Source organism: Carassius gibelio, chromosome A25, assembly GCF_023724105.1.
Source record: "Carassius gibelio isolate Cgi1373 ecotype wild population from Czech Republic chromosome A25, carGib1.2-hapl.c, whole genome shotgun sequence".
NCBI classification, from domain to species: domain Eukaryota; kingdom Metazoa; phylum Chordata; class Actinopteri; order Cypriniformes; family Cyprinidae; genus Carassius; species Carassius gibelio.
The window spans coordinates 1,011,598-1,037,016 of NC_068395.1; the positions used below are offsets into that span (position 1 = coordinate 1,011,598).

General features: G+C 40.1%; 1 protein-coding gene across 5 annotated transcripts in view; it reads left to right on the plus strand.

The window, feature by feature from the left end:
* The window catches only part of LOC127946754 (zinc finger protein 609), a 78,377-nt gene that overhangs the window by 39,140 nt on the left and 13,818 nt on the right, over positions 1-25,419 (plus strand). For 4 of the 5 annotated variants that reach the window (XM_052543498.1, XM_052543500.1, XM_052543499.1 and 1 more), the window contains one exon: positions 18,838-19,051. In XM_052543498.1, the coding sequence (XP_052399458.1) occupies positions 18,838-19,051 (214 nt within the window). Of the gene's footprint in view, positions 1-11,231; positions 11,362-18,837; positions 19,052-25,419 lie in introns of those variants that run through there. The other variant, XM_052543502.1, reaches the window with a different exon arrangement.

The window sequence follows — 25,419 nt, forward strand, 5'->3', positions numbered from 1 at the left end:
GCGTGTCATTTCTCCCAGGTCTTTGGTTAACCTGTGAGTTGCTCTGCATTTTGCTGCTGTGCAGTTGAAAGTGCTGTTCTAATGAAATGCGAATGCTTACTGATTTGTAAAAGGTGGAAAAAGTATGACTTCCAGTATGACTCTGTTGCACAAATCCGAAAGCTGTGGCAAATTTCACTGCTGTTCCTCTCTCTCTCTCTCTCATTCTTAATTGTCCTTGTATCCATAGGACCCTGAAAGTGCAGTTGGGGGGAGGAATGAAGGGATTTATGAGGTGTTAGCATGAAGGGGTCCCCTGCATACTGTGTGTTAGAGAATGACAAGCGTTCTATGAACTGTGTCGCTGTGAGAGCCGATGCACGCAGCAACTTCTCAACTGTGGAATGTGTTTTGAGTTCACGGTTTATCTCCCAAACCTGCGTGTCCATGTAGTTCCTTGGCTTACACCCTGAACTGTGAAACACAGTGATAGGCCTAGCCTTTGTTTGTTTCTAAAGAAAAACACATCAGCTGTGAACAGTTGCAACAAAATGTGACAGAAGCCACTGCTTTGAAAAGATGATTTGTTGCAGTCCCAAGTGAGTTAGAGAAAAGCCGAATGTGTGATTGATTCAGAATTTGAGCTTGAGAACTGAACTTCTATGAAACTTTCCCTGAACCTCTCAAACTATTCAGAGTCCCGGATGATTGCCGTTAACCTTCCCTCGCTTTCCCCAACTCAGCCACTTCTCTGCATTCTGTATCCTCAACCTCTTCACTCCACCTACTAGACGGATTTTACAAGGAGTGCTTTGGTTCCTATTGGGGAACTGTTCTTGGGCTGTGTTCCTGCAGTCTTCCATGGACAGCAGCCTGGGACACAAAGCAAGCATGTGTTCTCTGCCAAGAGACCTGATGGCATTTCTGGGCCTCTGAGTCTCTCTGGATTAGTGCCCTGGAATCTGGCTTCCTGGAAGCAGCGAGCCAGATGCGCCCCACCAGCGGAACCTTGTCACATGCTCGGCCATCCATCTGTAGACCCTCTATCAGGCCTTTGTGAAGAGGACCCTGCACAGATATTCAGGTATCTGCTCCGTGTTTAATTCCAGAAGGTTATTCCAAATACCACAGTAAATGAACTCCCAGAAGAGTCACGGATCAGAGCTTTAAATCAAATGTCTGCTGGGCATTTGTAACTATGGTTACAAGAGACAAGATTGTGAGAGGAGTAGAGGTGAACAAAGAAACATTGGGTGTACTTTTCAGTTGTGCAGAACTAAACCAGAATAACCTGTAGAATGTGTTCCATATTTTTACAGAGTTTAGACATTCTTTAAGTAACTTGACTTGACACATTGTGCATCTTTTGGAACAGGCTCAAGTGCATTTGGCCCACTTTATTGCCCTTATAATGAAACAAAAACACTAATGGGTTGTTACTGTATCCTTTAAAAGGTTCAAATGCACGACCTCCGTTTTCTCCAGAATTCCACAGCTGCAGTGATGAGTTTCCGGCACTCGACCAGGGTTCGACACTCTGCAGAAGAGGGGAGGGTTTGACCCCACAAATCACCACAGATATGCTTCCACCTTAGGCAGGGAAAGAAAACATCCCCACATCTATACCACTGCATGTGTTCTGTAAAAACCAGCAGCACTGCCTCCCACATCATTTTTGACATTCTTACATTTCATTTGGCTCTGCTGGTTGGTTTGAGGAGGATTTGTCCTTATTAGATATCAAGAGAGCCCAGTGGTTAAAACCACAATCATTTCTCCTACAAGTCCTGGCAGAGCAAAGGTGCTGAGCCCCAAAAGATGAGCCACCTGTCATTATTGGTGTCTGAATTAACTTGTCTCATTTGCGAACCTGTAGGTCAACTCTATTTTTGATGCAGCCTCTCTGAACCCCAGCAACGTTTGCATTCGCAGAGTGTTTTCAGAAGTCATTGGCCAGCACATATTCCTTGGTCTTTTTTTCAATCTGGATTGATTGAAGTCTTCAATCTCTTGCACTCCCCCTCTCTCTGTCAGTCAGAAGTGATTGAAAGCAGCTCTCTCTCTCTCGATCTTGGAGTGCTTGCCTGTAGGCTTCCCTCCAGAGTACACTTAAGGACTTTTCCACTCCTGACAGGCATCAGTAATCAAGTCCTTGTCCTGATCCAGGAAGCATGTGTTGGTATTCAGGCCTTGCTGTCTCTCTCTGGCTGTCACTGAGATCGGATCAGCATGCTGATAATTCATATTCAAAACTGTCCTCATGCTGCACCCTTCTCTGAGGAACCGTCAGAATAAATCATGCTATTCATCAGAGTCCTGTAGATCTACCTGTCTCACATTGGTGAAAATGAAGATGTTTAGACACATATACAGCAGTTACATTCAGCTGCTCAAATTCTGTTCATTGTGCGGTCGGGAAAAAGCTTCAGTGCATGAATATTTTAGCAGCCCTCATTTGGAGTGACAGGCAAAAGCAGTAGCTTTTCTTTTTTAATCACATGGATGAGAGAGATATTCAAACTTTTTACTTGACGTGCACTGACATCAGTGAAGTTAGGAAATGGATAATTAGCAAGAAAATGTCTGAGGGATGGAATAAGATGCTTTCCATTTCTTGCCCTAAAGCCTGTTGAGGGAGGAATGTTGGAAGTCCTAAAGTTTATATAATTCAGACGTCATTGGCCTTCTCTTGATTTGTATTTCAGATTAATCCACTGTGGGCACTTTTTTAGGTGCTATGGTTTCCTCTTTCTCTCCAGGTGAAAATATTTGTGTCTGGACTTAAATGGAGTAGTAGTAATGAGCTAGGTAGAGAATGAGCTAAAACCTTACAAAAGTGAAGGAACCAGCGAGGCCAGCAACAGCTGTATGTCAAGTGGAAAGATGTCCACACTATTTCCTTGACAAATAAAATAAATTATGAAAATAACATATTCAAAACACTTAGAAATAATATAAAATTACAATTGAGCTCTTGGTTACTTTATGTTTGCGTCAACTTAGCACAGCTAATAACTTGAACAGTGATGATGAAGGAAGAGCTTTTCTTTGCACAGTGCGTGACTGTTTGAAGTAACAACAAATACTGACCCCTTAGCTTGGGAAAGACCACATCAAAGTCCTCGAGTCTCTTCTGGAGGCAAGCCAGACTCCCTCTCTCTCTCTCTCTCTCTCTCACTCGCGCTCTCTCGCTCTCTCTCTCTCTCTTTCTCCCTCTCCCTGGCTGTAATATGTGGTTCACCTCTTCTCTGAGTGCAAGAAGGCACTCTGGGTTTTCATTTCCTTTTGTCTCTCTGCCCTGCAAATTGATCCCTTGGCTCTGGATGAAATGGTGCAGTTGCAGAGTTCTCAGATTAAACCCCTTTTTCTTCTTAAGGATCTGCCTCACCAGAGGAAATTGGGTTTTGTTCTGAGCCAAGAGAGCTGGTGCTTGCAGATTGCAGTATTTCATGGCCAAACTCTAGAATTACTTCTACAGTTCACAGGTGACCCTTATGACCTTAACCAGAATTTCAGAGCTCACAGTCAAACAACAGAGGCTATGGAATGGTTATCCAATTAGGTTTTAGGCAAACAGAATATCCAAACTTGAGCTGGGAAATTCACAACCTCTTGACTTTAGTATGGCTCTTGTATTTAGGGCCTGGACGAGCCCAAAGTTTGGGATCCCTTCTTGGAATGTGAAATCCACTGCAATCACTTAATGTCAGATCAATTATCAAACATCTTGTGATTGTTAAGCTCAACAGTATTGGTGCCAGGGATTCAATGGATGCATCACCTTCTCATAATTCCATTGCCTGTTGAATCTAGGCTCAAGCATGTGGCCAGAATTTCCTCTTGGCTCCGCAGTGTTAGGCTATCTGTTGTTGTAACATCTCTCTTTCTCCTCCTACTCTACTCTCTTTCTCACCCCTCCCTTCCTCCTGCTGCTTTCCTCCCGTCCTCTCTCATTTAGTTTTATCTGGGCATTAGCGGATTAAGTGCTTGAACTAACGAGGTCATCAAGCTAAGGCTTCTTTCTGAGAAAGGCAGAGCGAGAGTGTGAAAGAGATTTTCTAGTTTCAGAGTCCATGTTGTGGATACGGTCTACCCAAGAGCATTTCGGGACGAAGAGCCCTTTGTTGAAGGATGCTCATGGATTGGTAAAATGACACACCAAGCATCATCTTTATTCAGCCATTGCATCACCCCCAGTGTCTCTCTTTGCCGGTTCTTACCTGTCATTCAGTGGGGAGAAAACGTCCTTGGACTTGATGGGCAGCTAGGATTTGCCTGATTGAGATTGCAAGCATTGAAGCTTGTCACAACTTTACAGGGGACCTGCGGCCCTTAATCTCCCTCCTCCTTATTTTCTCTCTCTTTGTTCCTCTAAACCAGGGGTCATCAACTATATTTGTCAAAGGGCCAGAATTTTTCTCTCCGGACACTGTAAGGGCCAGATACTCGTAATATAAAATAAAATTCGAATTGTATCCTAATATGTTATTATTTGATATACTAATTCTAATTCCAAATGTATGTTATTTTTTACATATTACCTGTACTGCAGCAAGCCACCAGGGGGCGATAGCAATATTTTAGGCTTCATATTTGTGAGGCTGTCAAGCTGTCCATCACTGTCACATGCAGGTCAAAGTTTGTAGAAAACACTAGAAGACCTTCTGAATATATTTGAATGAAAAATGACACTCTCAAAGAGCCTTAAGCGAAAAGTTGATTCAGAGAACCGTTGTTTTAATGAAGAATGGACAGATAAGTACGTATTCATACTGTTAGAAATGCACCTGTGTACCTCATTTGCTTTTTTTTTCTCGTTAGATTTAAAAATAAATAAATATGGAACGGACCCAAATATTAGAATATTTGTTCGGTGGGTTGGTATTCGATTTGAAAATTTGACATTCGAATATTATTATTATTATTTTTATTTTATATTTGTTTTTTTGCTAGGGGTGCTCCGATCACGATCGGCCGATCGTTAATGCGCATCTCGTCAGTAAAGCCGGTTCTCTAATCAGCGGTTAATTCCATCAGGTGCGTGATTTCACATAGAGCAGCTGTTACTCCACAGAGCCGTTGTTAACTAAGAAGATGCGCCAATAAATGCTGAAAATGAAGTGGATTTGCGCATCTTCTCTATTAACAATGGCTCTGTGTAGTAACAGCTGCTCTATGTGAAATCACGCACCTGATGGAATTAACCGCTGACGAGATGCGCATAACGATCGGCCCTATTTTTTGCACACCCGGTCCACCGCGAAACGGTTCTCATTCCCTCTTGAATAAGGCCGGCGAATTATTTTGGCTCCCATTTAACAGGTTGGAGCTCAGGCGCGCTCGAGCCACGCGGAAAACGTGTGCATGCTGGAAATAGAACCAACGCGTGTTCCAGCAATGGCAGTGTTATTTGGCTAGAGCGCAGAACAGCAGAGTTTGTATGGACCGAAGTGCATGTCTGAGCTTGTGTTTTGTTGCTTTGACATTGTGGAAAATAGAATAATAGAAACTTTTTTTTTTTTTTTCATTTTTACCAGTTATTATCAATCTAAATTTCGTTTTTCTTTATTTAAATTTCATTTTTTCTTTATTTAAATTTCATTTTTCTTTATTTAAATTTCGTTTTTTCTTTATTTAAATTTCGTTTTTCTTTATTTAAACTTCGGTTTTCTTTATTTAAATTCCATTTTTTCTTTATTTAAATTTAGTTTTTCTTTATTTAAATCTACCCTTACTGTGCCAATTTGTTAGTCTGAAAAATATTAGACTACCTTAAAAGTATTGCTTAATTTAATAGACCTGTGTGTGCGTATATCACTAGTGCAGTGTCCGTTCTTGGAGCAAGCCCTGCCCGCGTTAGGTGCGCCGATTCCCGCTCGCGCTGTTCTGAGTGACTGTAGTTTACTAAAAAGTTCATTAATTCTGAATGTGTCGCGTCTCGCGGGTCCATCTATATTGCACCAAATGCGACACTGCACTCCCTTGTGAAGTCGATTGGCGGTTTTGAAATAATAAAAATGCAAACAGACAGACACCGATTCCTGCCTTTATTAGCGAGAAAAAAATTTTCAGCCCCTCTCTCTTATAAGGCTATTCCTGAATTCAGTATTATTCTGGGGGCCGGATGGAAATCTCTGGCGGGCCGGATTTGGCCCTCGGCCGCCAGTTGACGTTGCATACTCTAAACCGTTTGCTCAGTGTTAGTCCTTGCTTGCTAAAAGTATTTAGACCTCACTCCTCTTAAAATTTGAATGCATGCAAAGCATTAGCCAGTGTCAGATTCTCAGTGTAGGTTCAGATGTTCATTTCGCTGAAGTGGCTTTGTCTGAAATGGGTAACTGGATGTTGTTTGTGTAAACTTTAATTTGACTTGTTAAAAATTGTTATAGATTGCTTAACGTATTGGTGTGTTTCTGTTCCATTCTCTCCGAAGTACCAGTCCAAAACCTGTGGCCATGTACAGTAAACCCCTTTAGATAAGAAGAGCCTTAGAGATTATCGTCAGTAAAGGATCTTGTTGCAGCTGGCATCTGGACTGTGGTGATAGTCATTGGCTGATTATGGTTAGTGATGTTTTCCTGTCCCTCCCTCCTTCTTTGCTAAACAGTAACAGGAAGCTTTTGAGAGGCTATGAATAGTTGCTTCTCTCTCCTCCTCTCTTTCTCTCTCTCTCACCCTCTCTAAATCCCTGCAGATAACTCACTGTAAGTGACAGGTCTGTTGCTGACTGAGGATGCAGTATCCTCCCTGTAGCCCACGGCACACCAGCAGTGTCGGCTGACTGCCAGCGCCCAGCAGCTAAACTCTGCCTGAAGAGCTTCTCCAAGCCCTGCCAAGTCAAAAACACCCACCCACCCCTTCCCTCCTCCTGCTGTTGGGCGAACAAGCTGTGTCCTTGTACCGCGGCTCTCAACATTCAAGAGTGGTGTCAGTTACTCATGGATCCTTCAGAGAGAGGGCCGTTTGAGTAAGTGGGAAAACAGAGGAAAAGAGAGGGAGGACACGGTGGGAGGTGAAGTAAATCAAGAATGTGAGAGGAGAGAAAAGGAGCGAGGTTGTTTTTTGAAGTCTGTGGCATTCAAGCCGCTTTCAGAGGTAAGCTTGTGGTTGTTAAAGACAGGTTGAAGCGAGTTTGTGTGTGATGTAAGGTCTGGCAGCTGAGATGTGCAGTGGGGCGGAAATAGTATCACGGTCTAAGGGTCAACTCCGCCTTGCATGGAACGCTATTCCTCCCGTTTTGGCCTTTCTTATTCTACCTCTTTTTTCACTTGGCCCTCTAGCCTTAAGTTTACTTGGAGAACCAGTAATTTAACTTGTAATCATGATTCATTTTCATTCTTGACTCTTTAACCTCACAATAGACAAGTTCTAGCATAGCATGCATTTTAAATGTTACTCCCTTTTTAGTAGCTTGCTTTTTACTGATAACTTATCTGTAATAGCTACCCCCAAATCTTTTTTTTCTTTTTTTTCTTGAGTGGTGTTATTTCTGGTCTCACTGAATTCTAACGTTTTTTTGTATTTCCTGATTCTACAATTATTTAGCTTTTACCTCACAACACGAGAAGAGAGCGCTTCATCATAGTCTGCTGTTGTCCCTGGTCCTCTATAAGCTCATTAGCCATGTTAGCCTACTGCGGCTGCAAATAAACAGAAACAGACTCGACTGAATAAGCAGGCTATTTCTTTTTTTAGCATTAAAAATAAATAAAATAGAAACATGTATTTCTGTGTGATTATTTTTGAGTCCTGGTAAAGTCATTCATTATGATCGGTGTATCACTTATTCTATAGTAAAACATCAATGTTTTTGAATTTGAATATTTAACAAAGCATGCAAACAAACGGCTGCTTTTATCATGTTCGTTTTGTGATTGCGCTAGTTCCAGTGACTTATTTCTTAGTTTTCTGATAACTTCTCTTTGTTTGTGAAATGATGGGGTTGCATGACGTTGTTCATGAGAGGCGTGTAAAGGGTGTGTTTTAGATTCAGGCTCTGACGGTGGAAACGCTTGTGTTATTCTGTCCTCGGTGCTACTGGCCCCAGGCTAATAGCCCCGCACTGGCCCGGCAGTGGGAATGTGGCTATTGTGCCAACCTTCAAGCCGTTCATCCAGGGTTGTTTGTTCAGTCAGATGCATTAGGCTTTTGATGCGGTTCGCTGCTGTTAGCCATGTGCTGTCTCAGTTCTCCTGATTAGCAGATATCTGACAACAGCTGGAAAAGAGGCATGTGCACAGTCAAAATAAAAGCAGACCAGCATACATATGGTACTGTTTAGCACAAATGGATTTTGAGTTTTTTTTATTTTTAAGATTCTTAAAGGTAAATGTAATTCTCACTTTATAAGCCATAATGACATTTTAGGCATTATAAAATGTTATTTGTACAGCTTTTTACCCAGTTAGCTTAGCAAAGTGCTAATGTCATGTAGATTATTCCAAATCAGTCACATGAGAAGTTCCGTTTCAGAAGAAAGCTACCTCAGTAGGTAGAGATGAGGCTTAAGGATGTATACCTGCATTATATTAAGGTAGAAAATATCCCTCTAGTTATTGACACTGGCTTATTTAGGCTAGTTTGCTACAGATCATAGATGAATAGGATTACAAATTACATTAAATCCAAAATCTCTTTGTGATTGTTGGCATGTGCTGGGTTGTTATCCAGCATTTAGACAAGTTTATCTCCTCTGGAATGTTCTAACGCTAACACCAGTTCCCTATTCACTTCACATTGCCAAATTCTAAGAGCAGTTTCTTCTCTGTGGTCCCTCAGGGCTCCTTATCTTCATCAGCTTTTTCTTGACCCACCCTGCCCTCGTTCCACTCCCTACTGCCAGTGCACCAGTGGCTGACCTTGAATGTGTTGTTATTGTAATGAGCTCTGCTAATGTGGACTGACCTGAGGTCAGGAGGGGGCGGGACTTGGTTAGTAGAGAAACCTTGGGGTGGTCCAGTAGTTTCGACAGAGCAGATGGAACTTTGGAACCCGTTCAGTTTTGTGTCCAACAAAACTTTTCATCTTTAGCAGTTTAAATGCATAACTTTTGAAATTCTGGAAGTAAATGGGTTTCATTGTAACAAATGTGGAGTAGGGTTTGTAAGCGATTCGAACTTAGTGTTTTTTTTTTTTTCGCTGACTCCTTCCATTTATTCCTACTGCTTAAATGGTGCAAAACAAACTTTGAGAAGTCAAAGCTCGGTCTCAGTGGTGTATTGATGGAAACGGTCTGTGACCTCTTCACAGAAATATTACAGGGCTCAGCAAAGCTTCTGAAATCCACAGATGGAGAAACGAGACTGCGGGGTTTCAGTTTGCAATCTTGTCATCCCTTGGTTGAGGTTCACACCTGTGCATCTTTTAGCTTGCTGTACTCGACTTGTTTAGTCAATTCCATTTCCCATCAGTAAATTCCTTCTGTTTATTTTGACGAGTTTATACCGTGAAATGCATTCCACCTTCATTTCTTGAAATTAAGCTCTGGCCTCGCTAGCTGAAGCCGAGCGTATCACAAGCTAGTTTCATTAACGACTGAGACCGATTGGACAGAGTGGGTCAAAATGGACTGCTTAGATGGTCTCATGTGCATTTACTTAGAGTTGTTTGTTAGCCTTTGAATCGCATTCTGTTCCAGACAGCTTAGCATGCACTTCCTTATGGAATCAATAGATGTTAAGCCATCCGTTAAAGCTTGTGTGGTTATCAGGCAATCGGAGGTCTCTTGCTCTCTCTGGGCAGACTGATCTTCTACCATCTGGCCTAATGCAGGCTGTTTGCCCTGAATACTTGCATGCTTTTAGGACCAGTCTTTTTTTTATGCTCCTTTTTCCCACGCAGGAAACACTATCTTGATTGTTATGCTGTCTGTAGGGGAGATTTTCCTCTCGGCTCTTACTTACGTTGAGGTCAGATTACTCAGAGCAGGTTTTTCTTTTCTTTTTTCAAGCCACACAAATACATCTCCAACACTCCCCTTTCCCCCCTACGCTCTCTTCCACTCATTTTCTCCTCTCGGATTCTCTGTTTTCACGCATGGACTGAAAAGTGAGAGCACCCCAGAGCCGAACTGGCGCTGATCCATCTTCGAGAAACTGGGGCGAAAGCAGAGAAAGCCAGTCTAAATGCTGTGGTGTATACACTACCAGTGAGTAAAAGCCTGGCTTAATGTGTTGCATTTCACATCGGTGTGATTTAATTATACATTCACAATCTCTCTTCACAATGACTTCACTGAGAATTGGAAGGCTGAGAAACCTAGTAGCAACCAAGTGAAGAAAGTACGAGTTGACACCAGGATTATTGGTTTTCATAGTGTTTTCTAGTTCTGGAGCAGACCATGACTCATTGTCTTAACTTAGTGCTGTGTTGACCATTGAGACATCTGTTGGTTGGTTGCATGAATCAACTGAAATGGTTGGTTTAAGAGTCATGTTTTTGTGGTGGTGGTGGTGCAAACGTGTAGACGCGGGTCTGCTTGGCTTTGATTGCTTGTTTAACAGCCCAGATGTTGTTGTAAAACACGACTTTCAACCCAGCAGCCTGGAGGGACCGTTTTAATGTGAACAGCCCTTATCTTTATTCAGTCCAGCAGTCCACTCTTTATCTGCACGTGTGTGGACAAGAGTCAAGTGTTACTTTACAATAATATTTATTATTATTAAAATAGTAACATTAAAATGTCTTTAGAATATTAATATATAATCTATTTATTTTACTCTACTGATATCTTATATTTAATAATGATTTAATTATTGCTAATTATTTAAATATTAACATACATTTTTTAAATAATATTAATATCATTATTTATGTAGCTTTTTAAATGTTTTTGAATATTGATATTGATAAATATTAGTTTTAAAATATTTATGTATTTAATTTTTATGTTAATAGTATTTGTCTTTTTATAATAATACTGCTAATAGCATTAGTTTATTATCTATTTAATTTAATACAATATCTATAATTAAAACAAACAACAATAAAATAATATATTATTATTGAATCACATGTTAAATATAGCGTATTATTATAGTAAATGTTGAATGGCTTGTTTTTCTAATAGTATATATTAGTAAGTGCTAAAGTGTTCTTGTAGCAGTGATGTTAGTGTTTTTATTTTATTTCTCACCAGTCAGTCTCTGTATTTAGCTCTGAGCATCTGCTGACACACAGAAGACACACACGATTGGTTGCTAGCAGCAGCACACAGGTGTTGTTGAGGTTACCACTCCTTGCTTCCTTTCCAAGGCTCTCTCTTTCAGTTGCTCAACACATTCACACACACACACACACACATGCACACGCTTTCACATTCACAGCAATGCATGCTCACACACTCATCTCCTAACGCCGAGCCGGTTAGAAGCGTCTTTACAGGTAACTAGAAGCATTTTGCTTGCTTTCTTATCTGGCGTGTGAAAACGATGCATGTTTTGCTTTTTGTTTCCTGCTGATTGCATTTGACGTTGTGGTTTTATCAAGCGCTGTGAGAATGTTTTGTTCCTGTTTTTTTCTCAGCGCTCATAATTGCTTTGTTGCGCGTGTGGCATGAAGGTATCTCTCTGTTCTCCAGGAAGTAGAGAGTCGCTCCTTCTGTTGTTGCTAGGATGTGCGTCTCTTCATCCTCTTAGCAACAGGTGATGGCTCACTGAGAGGCTGTTGCTAAGGGCCGTCGGATGAAGGGAAACTCCCTCCGATTATCCCACGGGGCTCGGCTTGGCCTTCCGCCCACTCAGTCAACCGCTGCATCTGATTGGCAACGAGCGCCGCCGGTTTAGAACCAATCCAATCATCCGCTTCGAGGGTGGTATAAAATGTCTCTCAGATAGTGTCATTGTTTGTGGTCTGAACCAGGAAACCGAGTGTTTTCGTCAGTTTTCCAGAATTGATACCCTGCCTCTGCTGCGCTCTGCTCGCTGGCCAATGGAAGCAGATCAACCGTGCATAACGCCTGTCTGTCTGCTACGCTAACTGTGTGTTTGTGCCTGCTGTTGCTGAGGTGTGCTAACAAGGTTTCTGTGGTAAACATGGCTGAAGTGCCGCGCTCTGTTCACCTGTCAGTTTGTCTCGCTGTCAAACCCTCGGCGGCGGTTGTAGCTCCCGCACTCTCATAATGAGTCACCAGCCAGACTTCTGTCACGATAAAGAGAGCCAGCCTGGTGGAGAGGCTAGTGCTGCTCTTCAAACAACAAATCCACAGGGATGCTGTTACCAGGACAAATCTCTCCATTTCACATCTGCTTTTTGTGCTTTTTAATATCTGTACCTTCCAAGTAGGGATGGATCAGGAAGCACTAGTCTATTTGTGAGTTCAGCTGTTGTGTTGACTTGTTTTTTAAGCTTTGATTTGTTGAAAAAGGAGTGAATGGAGAGTTGTAGGCTGTCAGGTTCAGTGTTTCTAACGTATACTCAGCGGCCGTATGTGTAAGCTATTTACCATTTTTGCAACCCGTGACACATTTCCACAATTATTGAAATGTGAAAAGCGTCCATTTTGGCCATGTAAAACCAAAATACATCAAATGTATTTAAATCGGCAATAAATCAGACATGTAAATGTTTCTTGATGCTCAAATAGTGTTACAAACTATATACATTTGAGGTTGGTGCAGCAAGGGTACAATATCAGAACTGCTTTTGTTTACTCGCCCTCATGCCGAATGACTTTTTAAACCCAGAACCTGACATTTTTGTAAAATGTTTCATGTTTTGCTTTTGTCCATTTAATAAAAGTCAATGGGGTCCAATGTTGTGTTTTGTCCCCATTGACATTCATTGAATGGAAGGGTTCAAAATAATAGAAAATTCTTCAAAATATTATTATTCATTTTTCTATGCATAAAATATAAAGTGAGTGAATGCCGAAATAATTCTATTTTGGGGATGAATTAACCCTTTAAATACCTAGATTTGCATATTTCTAGAGCCACGCCCTTCAAAGAAACCACAGCTTTGTAAAACATAGTATGGAAATGCTTTGATTCATAATGTTAACTGTGCTCTCGGTTTGCTTGATGTTAAAGTTTCCCTTTTATGCCATTTTGAAGCTTCCTAATATTGTTTTGGAAGTTTCCTACAACAGGTTTACATGCATGCAAGCAATGCTTTTGGTTTCTTAAAATATGCATTTAATTTCACTTAATTTTCAAATGATTCTCAAACGATTCATTCAAAACAGTTCTCAGATTCTGTCTCTCTAAACCCCTCCTTTCCGTGAGCCTGCTCTGCTCTGATTGGTCAGTTGGCCCGGTCTGCTGTGATTGGTCAACTGCGAACAGCATGTGTCGGAAATTAATCGTACTTACAGATTGTGATACAGTGGAGCAGACTGGTCCAAATAAACTGCACTGATCCATCTTACAAGAGCAAGTGTTTTGTGAGCAGTCGTCATTAAATGGTGTGTTTTAGGGTGGGTCGAGTTGTTCGGAGAACATTGGACCAAGTGAATTTTGTCACTATAAGCAAGGCAGGCAGATGATTTGAATGAGACATATGTCTGTTCTGAATCTGAGTGTGGTTTCTGAAGGAGGGGGAGGTTACAGAGAAACTGGATGGCACTGTTAATGCGGTGGCTGTCGTTTGTTGTTTTTTCCCCTCTTTGCTCTTTCACACTTTTTTTTTCTCCCCCCGTTGTTCAAGGCATTTGTCTTGCTTCCGTTGTTTGAAGATGCTGTTTTGATTCACAAAGGGTTCCTTTGCTCTCGATTTAGCTCTCCTTCATGGTTTCTCTTGTGTTTTGTGCATATCAAACATGATACAGTAGACATTAGAGGGCTAAACAGTTACACTTTTTGGAATCTGAAGAATGGATGATCGTACAGTTAAGCTACACTCGTTGATTAGTGTTAGGCTCATTCATATTGACAATTAAACTCACTTCATGGTGCTCTTCTTGAGTGCTTGTGCGTGACAAAGTGCTTTCTGTCCCGTTGCCCCCAGAGGTCGAGCCAATGCTTGACATCTCTGTACGTACCAATTTAGTGCCTCTAATGTGGTCAGCAGAGCAGGTTCCAGAGGCTACTCCAACTCAAATTACAGACAGTTTTTGGTTTCCAAGAATCAGATTTTTACTCACCCCTGCTCTTTAATTATAGGCCAGTGCAGTTAGAGCCCCATTTGTTTTATGACCTTGGAGATATTAACGGATTCAGCCTATGTAAGCCTGCTTGGACACTGGAACAGAGGAGTTATTGTGGCAAAAAGTCCTTTCCAGTTGGGAAAACAGCTTGGTGAACTGAATAAACAGTAGAGACATTTCCTGCAAAGTGTCTAATTACGCGATTATTTGGCTTTTTAATCCACTTAGACTTCGACCAACCTTGTCTGAGTGTCCAAAGCCTGCTGAATCTGACACCTCCTCATTGTGCGTTTAAAGAAAGCCGGCCTCGGAGAATCAAGACCGCATGAGTGCCGTGTTTTGGCTGGCAGTGTGAAAGTGTTTCGCTTTAAGCGCTGCTCTCTTTCTGCGTTTGATTTCCAACCATTGATTGGTTTGCAGACTTTGTTTTCTCATGCGGTGGATTGCAGGTTTTTTCTCGCTCCCTCCTGTGCAACTATTCTTTCATTCAGGATGTGAGACTGACAAGAGGATGTTTAAAGTCTCCTAACACCTCTTTCTTTCTCAACTGACTTGGGTTTTTTCCTCTTGCGCGCTCCAGATCTGAGCTCGGCGGGTTTGGTGTTTACACAGCTCGGATTAGTGCCGCTAACCTGAAAGGCCTCTTAGAGTGAAGTACATCTAAACATAACGTGACGTTTGTTAAACTGTGTCGACATACTGAAAGGCATTGATTGATGATTTGTTTAAAGCATCATGGTGTTCCCTTGCTTTTAGTCTATTTAAAGTTGAAGTGAAATATGCTTTGAATTATTTTGCTTTTGTGGCATTCCTGGACTTCAAGCTACAACGGTAGGAACTTCCATTAAAAAGCAAAAAAAGTATAAAGGAAGAGCGATATCGGTACATATCGGTTGTAAACTGATATTATTGATTTTTTTTTAATACATTTTAGAGGATTAGGATTAATTTCAGCAACATCTAATGCTCATTTAAAGTTAGTACTCAATAACACTAATATTTTAATCACACTAATATACATCCTTTTCTAATATACTGTACATGACAATGTTGTGATGCTTAAATTCATGTGTAGCACTTAAAACATTTTTACTGTTTTAAAAAAATATATTATATTTTATAGTAAATATCAATATATATTTCATTACATGCAATGTATTTATAGATAATTTATAAAAAAGTTACTATTTTAATGTAAACATTTTATTAATGACTACAACTTTAATATTTTTCACTCTTTAAAGCACTTCAGATTGTATTGTTTACTGTTTTGATTTTAGTAAACAATTATTTTATTATTATTTGTTTGTTTTTGTTTAAATTATATTTAGGCAAAATATCATAGAATTTTATTGTTTTAATATTAGCCTTTATCATGGCAAAAATTGAAAAATGTAATTGTGCACTCCACACCCACAATAAAAGCTTGTAGTGTTTAACATGATAATCTGTTTTATTTGTGTATACATTTAATATACAATATAAAAAAGATACAATATAAAAAAAAAATGTTATTGGACAAAATTTAATAGAATTGTAAACTGTTTCAATCTAACTGTATCGGCAAGAAATGTAATATTGTGCACTCCTAAATAAAAGCTTGAAGCATTTATATATATATATATATATATATATATATATATATATATATATATTTTTTTATTTATTATTATTATATGCAATGTTTATTTGTTTTTTAGATAATGTTTAGACAAAATAATAATAAATAAATCTAAGTGTATCGGCAGTCATTTTAATATTGTGCACTCTTAAATAATAGCCTGTAGCACTTAAATAAATATACAGTATTATTTTTGTTTATGATGCATTTTTAATGTTTTTATCAAGTCAGTATCAAGCTTTTTATTCTGCTACACTAATCTGCATTTGCTATTTCCACATTGCTCTCAAATGTCAGTGCTATTTGTGTTCTTATCGCAGGAGAGGAATATCCCGTGTTTTCAACCACAAAGTGCATCTCAGAGGTGCAGCAGCTTGTCTTGGCAGGCCTTCTTGGGTTTTTTTTTCTCTTCTAACATTTTGCTGTCATCGCGCACACCCACCTGTGCGGTCATTCTGTTGTGGCTAGACGTTACTTTGTCTCTGAGCACGAGGCATCTGCTATTTCCATCGGCGTGTTGCAGTTCAAGTTAATGTGTGACATGTTTAACAGATGTGATTTTCCTCAGCCACATCTCAGCTCCCCAAGAATCTGAATTTCTAGTACCACTGGGGGAGATTGCTTTCTTCAAGTCTACCTTCCCAGACTTCTTAGTTTCATCATCCTCCTCAAAGGGTTTGGCGAGATCATTTGCACCGCTGAAAGGGGTTTCTTCCCTTGGTTGCCTGATGCTTTCCAGACCCCAACGGGATCCCCCTAGTCCTTCTGGATTGGCGGAGAAATGGTTCCCGAATCCTTTTACAAGCGTCCTATCAGGTGTCATTCTCGCTTGGGTCGCCCATTGACTCCGTTTCTTTCCTGAAGAGGTGTTCATTTCACGCAATTGTACTTGAGAAGTAAAGCCTGTCGTCGGCCCAGATTATGATGGTGATTTAAATGATAGTTTCAAAATAAAAAAAGAGGGGGGAAAACATCCTTGATTTACTTTTTGGCTTGGTGTGCAAATGGTTTGAAAAACTGAGTCTTGTGTTAACCGCAGGATCCCTGGGGTGTGTGTGGACAGCAGGGTTAGTGTACGCCAAACTTGGAGGGAAACTCAAAGAAAACGAGCTCAGAACCACTAATAGTGTGCTTCAGACCACAAATGAGAAAGCGAGCCAGGAAGCCAACGTTGTTTTTGTTGAACCTCGCCGTCTCTCCCTCGGAGGTTCTGTATTAATCTAGCTCTTGTTTCCAGAGCAAGACGTTCCACCTCACGCTGTTTGGGTTTAGCGGCTGGTGCGTATGGTAAGCGTTTGGTGGTCTTTTCGAGGAGATACATGCTCCAGTTTATGGTTTGGGAACGTAAGGCTGTGTTGACACAATCATATGATATATTGCTGCTTCTCAACCATTTTTTTTTTAATACATTTGTCATTTCATGCAATTTGTCTTAAGCAGAAAGTCTTCCTCATTTGCTGTGAACCAGTGAAATTAACCATGATAGATATATTAAAAACATTCCTACATTATCTGTCTCTCTCACATTTGGCACAATTAAAAATACAATTATTATACTTATGGATCTACCAGATTATTAAAATACTGTTAATTCTGCAATAATTTTACATTATAATTATTCCAAAATTGTAATTAAATATATATATATAAATATTTCATTATTGAATAATTTATTAACATTGTTAATGTGTTAATTATGCTAAATTTGATAGGAATGGCAGTTATTGTTTTATCTTTATCAAGAGATATTCAATATTTCATCATACATGATCGTTCCCCCTAGTTTTAAGTTTAAATATTTTTTTGCCTAATTCTATTAATAAATAAATGTATTTAAATTTTTCCTGTACTGTGCATTTTAATGTTGTGATGTGATTTTAGTGTTTACAATTTTTTTTAAAATATAAACTAATTGAATTAATTAAAATTTATTTAATTAATATTATATCCAATAACTTCAGGCCTATGCATCAAACCAGTAACCAACAAATCATGGCATTAGGTGATGTTAAAGTAATCAAAAATGTTCTAATGTTATATAATAAAAAAAATTAATATATAAATATATACAATTGTAATATAATTATTGTATATCTAAAATTGAGCTTTTAAGATAATTAAAACAAGTATCTAATATCAACCGATATCGTACCGATATATCATGCATCTCTAATGATATTGTGATGCATTGCAATGTATTCAGTCATAAAATGTGAAGTTTATTGTACTGTGATGGTGAGCACTCAATCTCTGTCTATTAAAGATTTGTCATTTGATTGGATTTAAAGAGGTTTTTGTTGTTGTTTCCAGGTCCACACTGGTTTTACTGGCTCTCATTGAGCTCTTTAACACTCATCAGGCTTTTCCATGTGGGTTTGACATTACCTTTTAATAGTCCTCAGGTATAGATGTTTGTGGTGTGTGTGTGTGTAAACAGCACTTACAGTAGAGTAACAGAGGACGGGTGTTCGAATGAGACACCCTCAGTCTAATCCTCCAGTAATCCCGGCTGAAGCCAATGGAATGCACCCAACTGGAGAGAAGGAGCTGAAGCAGAGCTCGCAGTCGCCCTGTGGCTTCCAGTGATATCGTCTCAATGTGTTTCCCTTCATGTCAGACGCATCGGCTCTGAGAACTGGAGTTAGAGTGCGTGACTCCGCAGTTCCCTCGCAAACACTGTGGTCTTGTGAATTTTTAGTAACATGACTGTAAATTCAAGAGCGCTCGCTGGGGAAGGGAGGGAACACTGAACAAGGCCGGCAGTGTTTTCTTGTTTTTGTTCAGCTAATGACAGGCAGTTTTTTCCTAGGACAGATCCTTGTGGCACTCCATATTTTATTGGTGATAATTGAGATGACTCCATTTTTTTTATTTATTATGTTTCTCGAGGTTAGTTTAAAAAGTCCAAAATTGCCATTTTTTCCAATTGTTATTAATTTTGTGCTGTGTTTGAGGAATCCTTAAACCTACTTTATTGGTTTTAATGGTTCCATGGAGAACCTTTATCATCCATGGAAACTTTGCATTCCACACATAATGGATAAAAGTTCTTTAGGTTATTAAAACATTATTTTAAAAATGGTTACATTTTGATGGACAATGTGTTGATGTTCTATTATGAGTTTATTTTTACTCTCTCTGTAATCTCGTGCAGATGGAGTCTCCGGTCTCGCCAGCGCTCCAGCTCCTCGCTCCGGTCAGCAACAGTGACATCTCGTCCTCGTGTGAGCAGATCATGGTCCGTACACGCTCTGTAGCGGTCAACACCTCTGACGTGTCTCTGGCCACCGAGCCCGAGTGTCTGGGTCCCTGTGAGCCTGGCACCAGTGTTAACCTGGAGGGCATCGTGTGGCAGGAAACCGAGGACGGTAAGAGCTGGAGCCAGATGCATGTTACATGATTAAACATTGAATCACTGTTATATTTAATGACTCAATTTGAAAGGAAATATAATCGCAATTTTTCTGCGAGTTGTGATTTAAAATGCTGTAAGTTTTCTATATTTGTTTGTAGGGTTGCACAGTTTGGCAAAAAACTATTTTGTAACCATTTAAACCTGCAGGGAGTCCGAGTTTTGATAATAACTGCTAGTTTATAAGTGCTTCTTATTAAAATTTTGGGAAGATGATTGGGGGCATGTTGCGTTTTCAAATGCACATCGTAAGCATCTCAAACTCAGAACATATGCAGAGATGCGAAACTGAGCCGCTCTTGGGATGCTGAAAACACTGGATCATGAGCTGCTCGTGTGTAAATGAATGCTTATTATCTATTATCAATTATTATCATGCACTAAAACCAAAAAAAACAATCTTTATTTAAATTACAATTATTACAATTAAATCTAAAAACATTTTATTTCAGCTAGTTGCCAATTTTTTAAAAATAAAATTACTTAAATTTAAACTAAAATTACAATGAAAAAGTAACTAAAAATAGTGTTTTAGTATCACTATAATTTTTTTAATAGTTTGATTTTATATATATTTATAACGTTTTTGTCAATACATTTATGTAATATTTAGATAATATTAAAGTTTTTCTAATTTAGTTTTTTTTTTTGGTCAATTTTATTAGTTTTAGTTTTTTCGTCTATATTGTTTTAATATATTTAATATATATAATATATTTTAATATATTAGAAAACGTTTTTTTATATTTCAGTTTGTGTCAGTTAAAATTTGTCAAGTAACGGATTATTTTTTTTGTGTGTGTGTTTTTATTTTACACTAATAACCCTGAATATAATAATAATAAAATCTAATTCAAAATATTAACAAAGACTAGTATATCCATAAAACTAAAATAACACAATTGCAGCAAGTCACATCATGATTCAAATTTTTATTTTGATTACTCAAAATCCTTAAATGTGCAGAAAATTATTTTAGGGATTTTCCTAATTTCCGCCACACTGAAATAATTAGATCATGTCCTTTCACTAAAGCCCTGCCCCTTAAAGACTTTTACGATTGGCTGGTTTCTGATTGGCTGACAGATTGTGTGATTTCTCAGGATGCTATGCAGCTAGCAAGGATGTTTAATATGTGGTTTCCCGAAAAATGCTCGCAGGATATTGTGCGTATGTAAATAATCAAGCCTTTTTTGTGCTTGTTACCCATCTGGTGAAGTGCACACTAGGGAGAACACACTTACATTTGCTTTCTTTTACTTCTTGGACACTAATTCTCGCTTGGCTTTGAGCTGCAGCAGGTGATTGACTGAAATAGTGCTGTTTGCCTCATTACGCAGAGCGTTTTCTCCCATAAAACTGATGTTTTTCATCCAGGACTCGTGCCAAACTGTTTAGATCTGCATGTCAGGACTGAGTCGCTGTAGCCATTAGTCTTTTATTTGTGTGTGTGTCTGTGCTATAAACAAACAAAATCCAGACATCGCAGTTTGTTTTCTCCACCTGATAAAGCTTAACCTTTCTCGGTTTTTCTTCCTCAGTCCTCTGAAGTTTGTGTGTTCCTGCTATTTGGCTGATGTCTGTTATTCCAAACCCGGCCATGTTTCCTCTTTGTTGCGAGACATTCAGAATCGCTGCGACTGACAATTTCTGACAAGGTCAAAAGATGCGGTGCAGCTCGTACTTTCACCTTTGCCCGCTCGTTCTATTAGCTTTGCTAACAAAGAGAAATTGTGCTCATTGTGTCACATGCTTCCTGTGTTCCCCGGTCTCTTCATATCTCCATCCGTCTCGCTTTACCTCCAGTCCTGATGACTCTGTTCCTCTCATACAGTTTCAGAGAGTTGTGTAATGGATGGACTTATGGGTTATTGGTCCATCTTATGTACTTTGGCTTAAATAACACCAGTGTGGTTTTTCATGAAGTTCATACAAGGCAATATCATTATAGCTTTGAATTTGTAATTTAAAGTTTTTAAGTGCACTCAAATTTCAAGATTTTTGATTTAGTTTAGTTCTCACATAAATAAGGTTTAACATTAGTTAAAATGAACCATTTTTTTTCATTACTGCATGTTAGTTAATAAAAATAGTTATTCTTCTTGTTTGGTTACAATGTATTGACTAATGCTTTATCAAAAGAAATTAAAAAATGTATATTTTTATACCTGATAATTATAGCTTTTATTTCGTTTTTTTCCAGCGATAACTGATTTGGATCAGTAATGGCTTCTGTGGTGAAAATGGACAGGTCTTGTAGTTGTAGGTGTTGGCAATCAGAAAACATCACCCCAGCTAATAGAAATTTACTTGCACTGCTGGCTAGTTTCTGCATCACTGATGCATGGCATATTCTGCATATGTGTATGATTCTCATCCAAAACATTGCATTCTGTTTAATTAAAGTCATGTTCATTTGCACCTTAAGGCTATAGAACCTCTTTGCGTTGTAAATTCACTTCCAAACACTGACCTTTGGGGGAGCCATGCGGATCAAGATCGCCTTCCTCGTGGGCTGGCAACCCAGACCCTCCTCCATCAGCCTGTGACGGCTCTTCAAAACCAGAGCGACTGACGGGAGGTTCACGGAGGAGAGACCGTAGATCTGGCAAGGAAGCAAGAGGCTCATAGAAAGTGACATTATGCAAGAGCAGTTTAACAGCATGCATTTGTGCGCCAGGAGTCTGGTCTCTTGTCGACCCCACCTGCTGACACTCCCAAATGTCAGCCTTAAATCCTCCAGTGCTTTATGGATCCTGGAGGTCCTTGCCAGAAAAACATCCCTGTGGTGGGCTGGCGCGACTCTTCCTTGGCTTTGCCAAAACTAGCGCAGTGTTTGCCAGGTCGGAGTTATTCAGATTCCTGAGACCTGGAGGCAAACCTCTACACACGCATCCCAGGCCCTTGCTGTCCTTTTGTGCCAGCGTCTTAGAGCAAGTTCTCTTCTTATTGGGAGATGGCCATAACCATTCCTGTGTTCAGCATCTTCAAAGCATGATGTTCTGGTGTCCAAATAAGCTTCAACCACAAATCCTTTGTCTTTTCCAGAAATAAAAGTGATTGTGAAACAAGTCTTAAAAGGAAAATGGTGAAGGAGATGAGACAGACTTAGCTCTGGAGAACAGCCAGACCTTTCCAAACAGTTAGAGGTTGTTTACTCTGCCGTGAGGAGGTCCTTGGAGCTGTCTAAAAGCTTTTCTCTTGGTGGCACGTTTCCACCGCTCCAACCGCCGTGTCTGTCATAAACACGCTGGAGTTGTCCAAATCCAGAGCAGAAGTCTAGTGTCGTAGCTATTGTCCCCTTTTCCGAAGGAATGTAATTAAGACAGACACTTGACATGTGGATGTCTGCTCAGGCAAGCTGGTCTGGAAAATGCACAAAGAGCTCTGTTGGGCTGTCATGTTTGCCCTGGAGAGTGTGGTATTCATTCCTTTTCTTAGTCTCTCTTGTCTCTTTCTTTCCTCTGTCAGTCAGACGGACCTTCCCAAGCCAGATCGAGCCTGTCTTTTTCTCTCTCTGTTTGTGGTCAAGCTTCAGTTAGGCCTTGCTCTGCTTTTGTTCCACACTTCCCTTTTCGTCTCTTCTTTTCTTCCTCAGATCTTCCATCAAAGTCTTTCTCCTCTTCGTCTAACAGCTCTTACATTTGGCAGCGGGGATCCGGCTAGCTTTCTCGGTTCCTGTAAGCACTTGGCAAGCTGTCAGTATTTGGACAACAATGACCAGATGCAGCTCGTTCTCGCTCTCATTTCTCTTCTGGCTTTTGCAAGCTGAAAATCTGAAACGGATGAAGACATCCTAGCTAAGAAGGACCTCAACAGTGTTGACATTAGTTCCTCGGAGCTCTCTTCTGTAATATGAAAGCGTATTGGCAGATATCGCCTGGGAACATGGATTCATTGGGTTTATTCTCCAGGTTTGAATGAAATGAGTAAAGCAGGATACCATCCTCCCGCTTTACTCAAGGGTTTATAATTACCACATGGCAACCCTTCATCATCCACTGGGAAGAAGTGCTGAGGATGGATGTCTGGGGGGAAGGGGATGTTCTCACCCCTCTGCTGAGCACAAGTTACTCAGCTGTGCCAAATCACTAGTATGGATATTACAAAGGAAGGGCCCCTTCTCTCTCCTCCCCTCTCCTCTCTCAGGAGACCCGCTCACCTCGGTCATGTGACCCAGATAATCAGCAGAGGCAGCCACCCGAGCAAACACAAGGATCACAGCCTCATAAAAAATCAGGTCTTTGACAACCAATTCTATTCTCAGTTCTTTTTAAGATGATTTCAATAGTCTCGTGCAAAAACAGATGTCCAACTGGGAAATTTGTGTTTGTCTTTTATTAGCATGAGCTTATTTTCGATTCACAATTTCCTTTATGATATATTTCTTAAGTGGTTTAATGATCACGTCATATGAATATTGAAAATAAAGTACAAAACCAGTCTTAAGTTGCTGGCGTATATTTTTAGCAATAGCCTAAACAAACATTGTATGGGTTGTATCTCGGCCAAATATTTTTCCGATCCTAATAAACCTTACATCAATGGAAAGCTTATTTATTCAGCTTTTAGATGATGTTAAAATCTCAATTTCGAAACATTGACACTTAAGACACTTAAGGTTTTGTGCTCCAGGGTCAAATATATGTTCTTCTGTCTCTATATTCTGTATCCTGTTTAACAGCCTCTTGCTTCTGCTCTCTTGACCCTGTGCAAAAAAAAATGGGTCTAATCCCAAATTAACCTGACACAGTAACTTCTGAAACACCATCGAATACAGACTCTCCGTGAGCTTGGGCACTCACGAGTGACTTGTTAGCCTGCCTTTGTCTCACCTGGTCACACTGAAGCCCTTTTCCACCATCTTTCTCTCCATTTGACCTTCAGACAGTGAAAAGAGGGGGAATGACGAGTTAAAAGAGAATGGGAAAGGAGGTGCTGGGTCAATGCCGGTGGATTTGAGGTCTCGCCCCCTCCCCACACCCAGCGGGACACTGGGGCAGATTACAGGAACCATGGTTGCCCAATAATGAAACTCTTTGCGGAAGAAATTAGACTGGTGACTCAGGCGGTGAGGGCCCCTATTCTCCCCCCCTTTTCTTTTTTGGGCTTGTCAGTTCTTTGTTGCCAATAGGATACTCTTTGATGGGGCTATTGGGGGAAGGTTGAACTGAGGGGCCTAAAGCAATGGCGAGGACCCCTTTATTGCTCGGAGACAAGGGCACTGTGTGGAAATGGGATATAAGATGACAAGTGAACTGTTCTTTGGGTGAAGGGGTTGTGGGATCAGATTTCCATTCTTCCAGTCACTGCCGAGGTTCTGTGCTGGGTTAACCCAAAGAAAGTACTTTTAGCCGCTGAATTCAGCATGTTGTTTTTTTTCTCTTCAAGGAATGTTTCTTTTAATCCATTTGATCTTGGTATTCTTTAGGTGTGGTATAAGGGGTCTTGTTTTTGCACATCGACACCCAGTCTTTCTAAGCTATCAGTTTCCCAATGTTATTTTCATGTAATGTAGCTTAGTGCTACCTGCCCTCCAAACAAAAGTGAAACCAAACAAACAAGAGCCCTTAGTCGACTAGCGTCAATCATTCAGGGCTTTTTAGTGTCTATTTCATAACTCTGTGAGACAGCAAGTTCTTCTCTTGGCCTTGAAAATTTGCCTGCGATCTTAGTTTGGACTTGTCTGGTACACCAATTTGCTTCTCTTGGCAGCTAGGCAGCACAGAGGTATGCAAAACAGCCATTGAGAGCCCCGCGCAGCGAGTGGGAAAAACAGCCAAGACGAGCACAATGAAGCAAGTGCTTTTTAAGCTTGTTCACCATCACATTTGCCGTGATCCATAGACTCGTAATGATCCATCCTCTTAAAATTTCACTGGGATGTACAGCGAAAGTTTGGGCAAGCTCTTGCCAAATCAACCAACAATGGCATGGTACTTTAACATGTCAATGGCTGCAGTGAATCTGTCACGTCGAATCAGCTAAAAGAGTCTGATTTAACTCCGTGTGCTTTGGAGCGAGTGCTCTGCTTAGAGCTTTGGTTTGCTGCCAACCGAGTGGCATTAGGATATGTATTTTTGTTTGTCAACCATTTGCAGAATTGCAGATTGCATAAGATTTAACTGGCATAGAGAGGAGGGAAGTGTGTAACGTTGAAAGAATTCACCAGATAAGTGGAACCAACTGCCTGAGGCTCCCTTCCCCAGAGAGAGGGAGAGAGTTACAGCTTGGTTAATGATTGGGCGGCTTTCGAGAGTGAATAAATGGCTGCTTCATGAGCAGATGGAAACAAGCTTGGGTTTTATGTCTCATTGTTTGTAG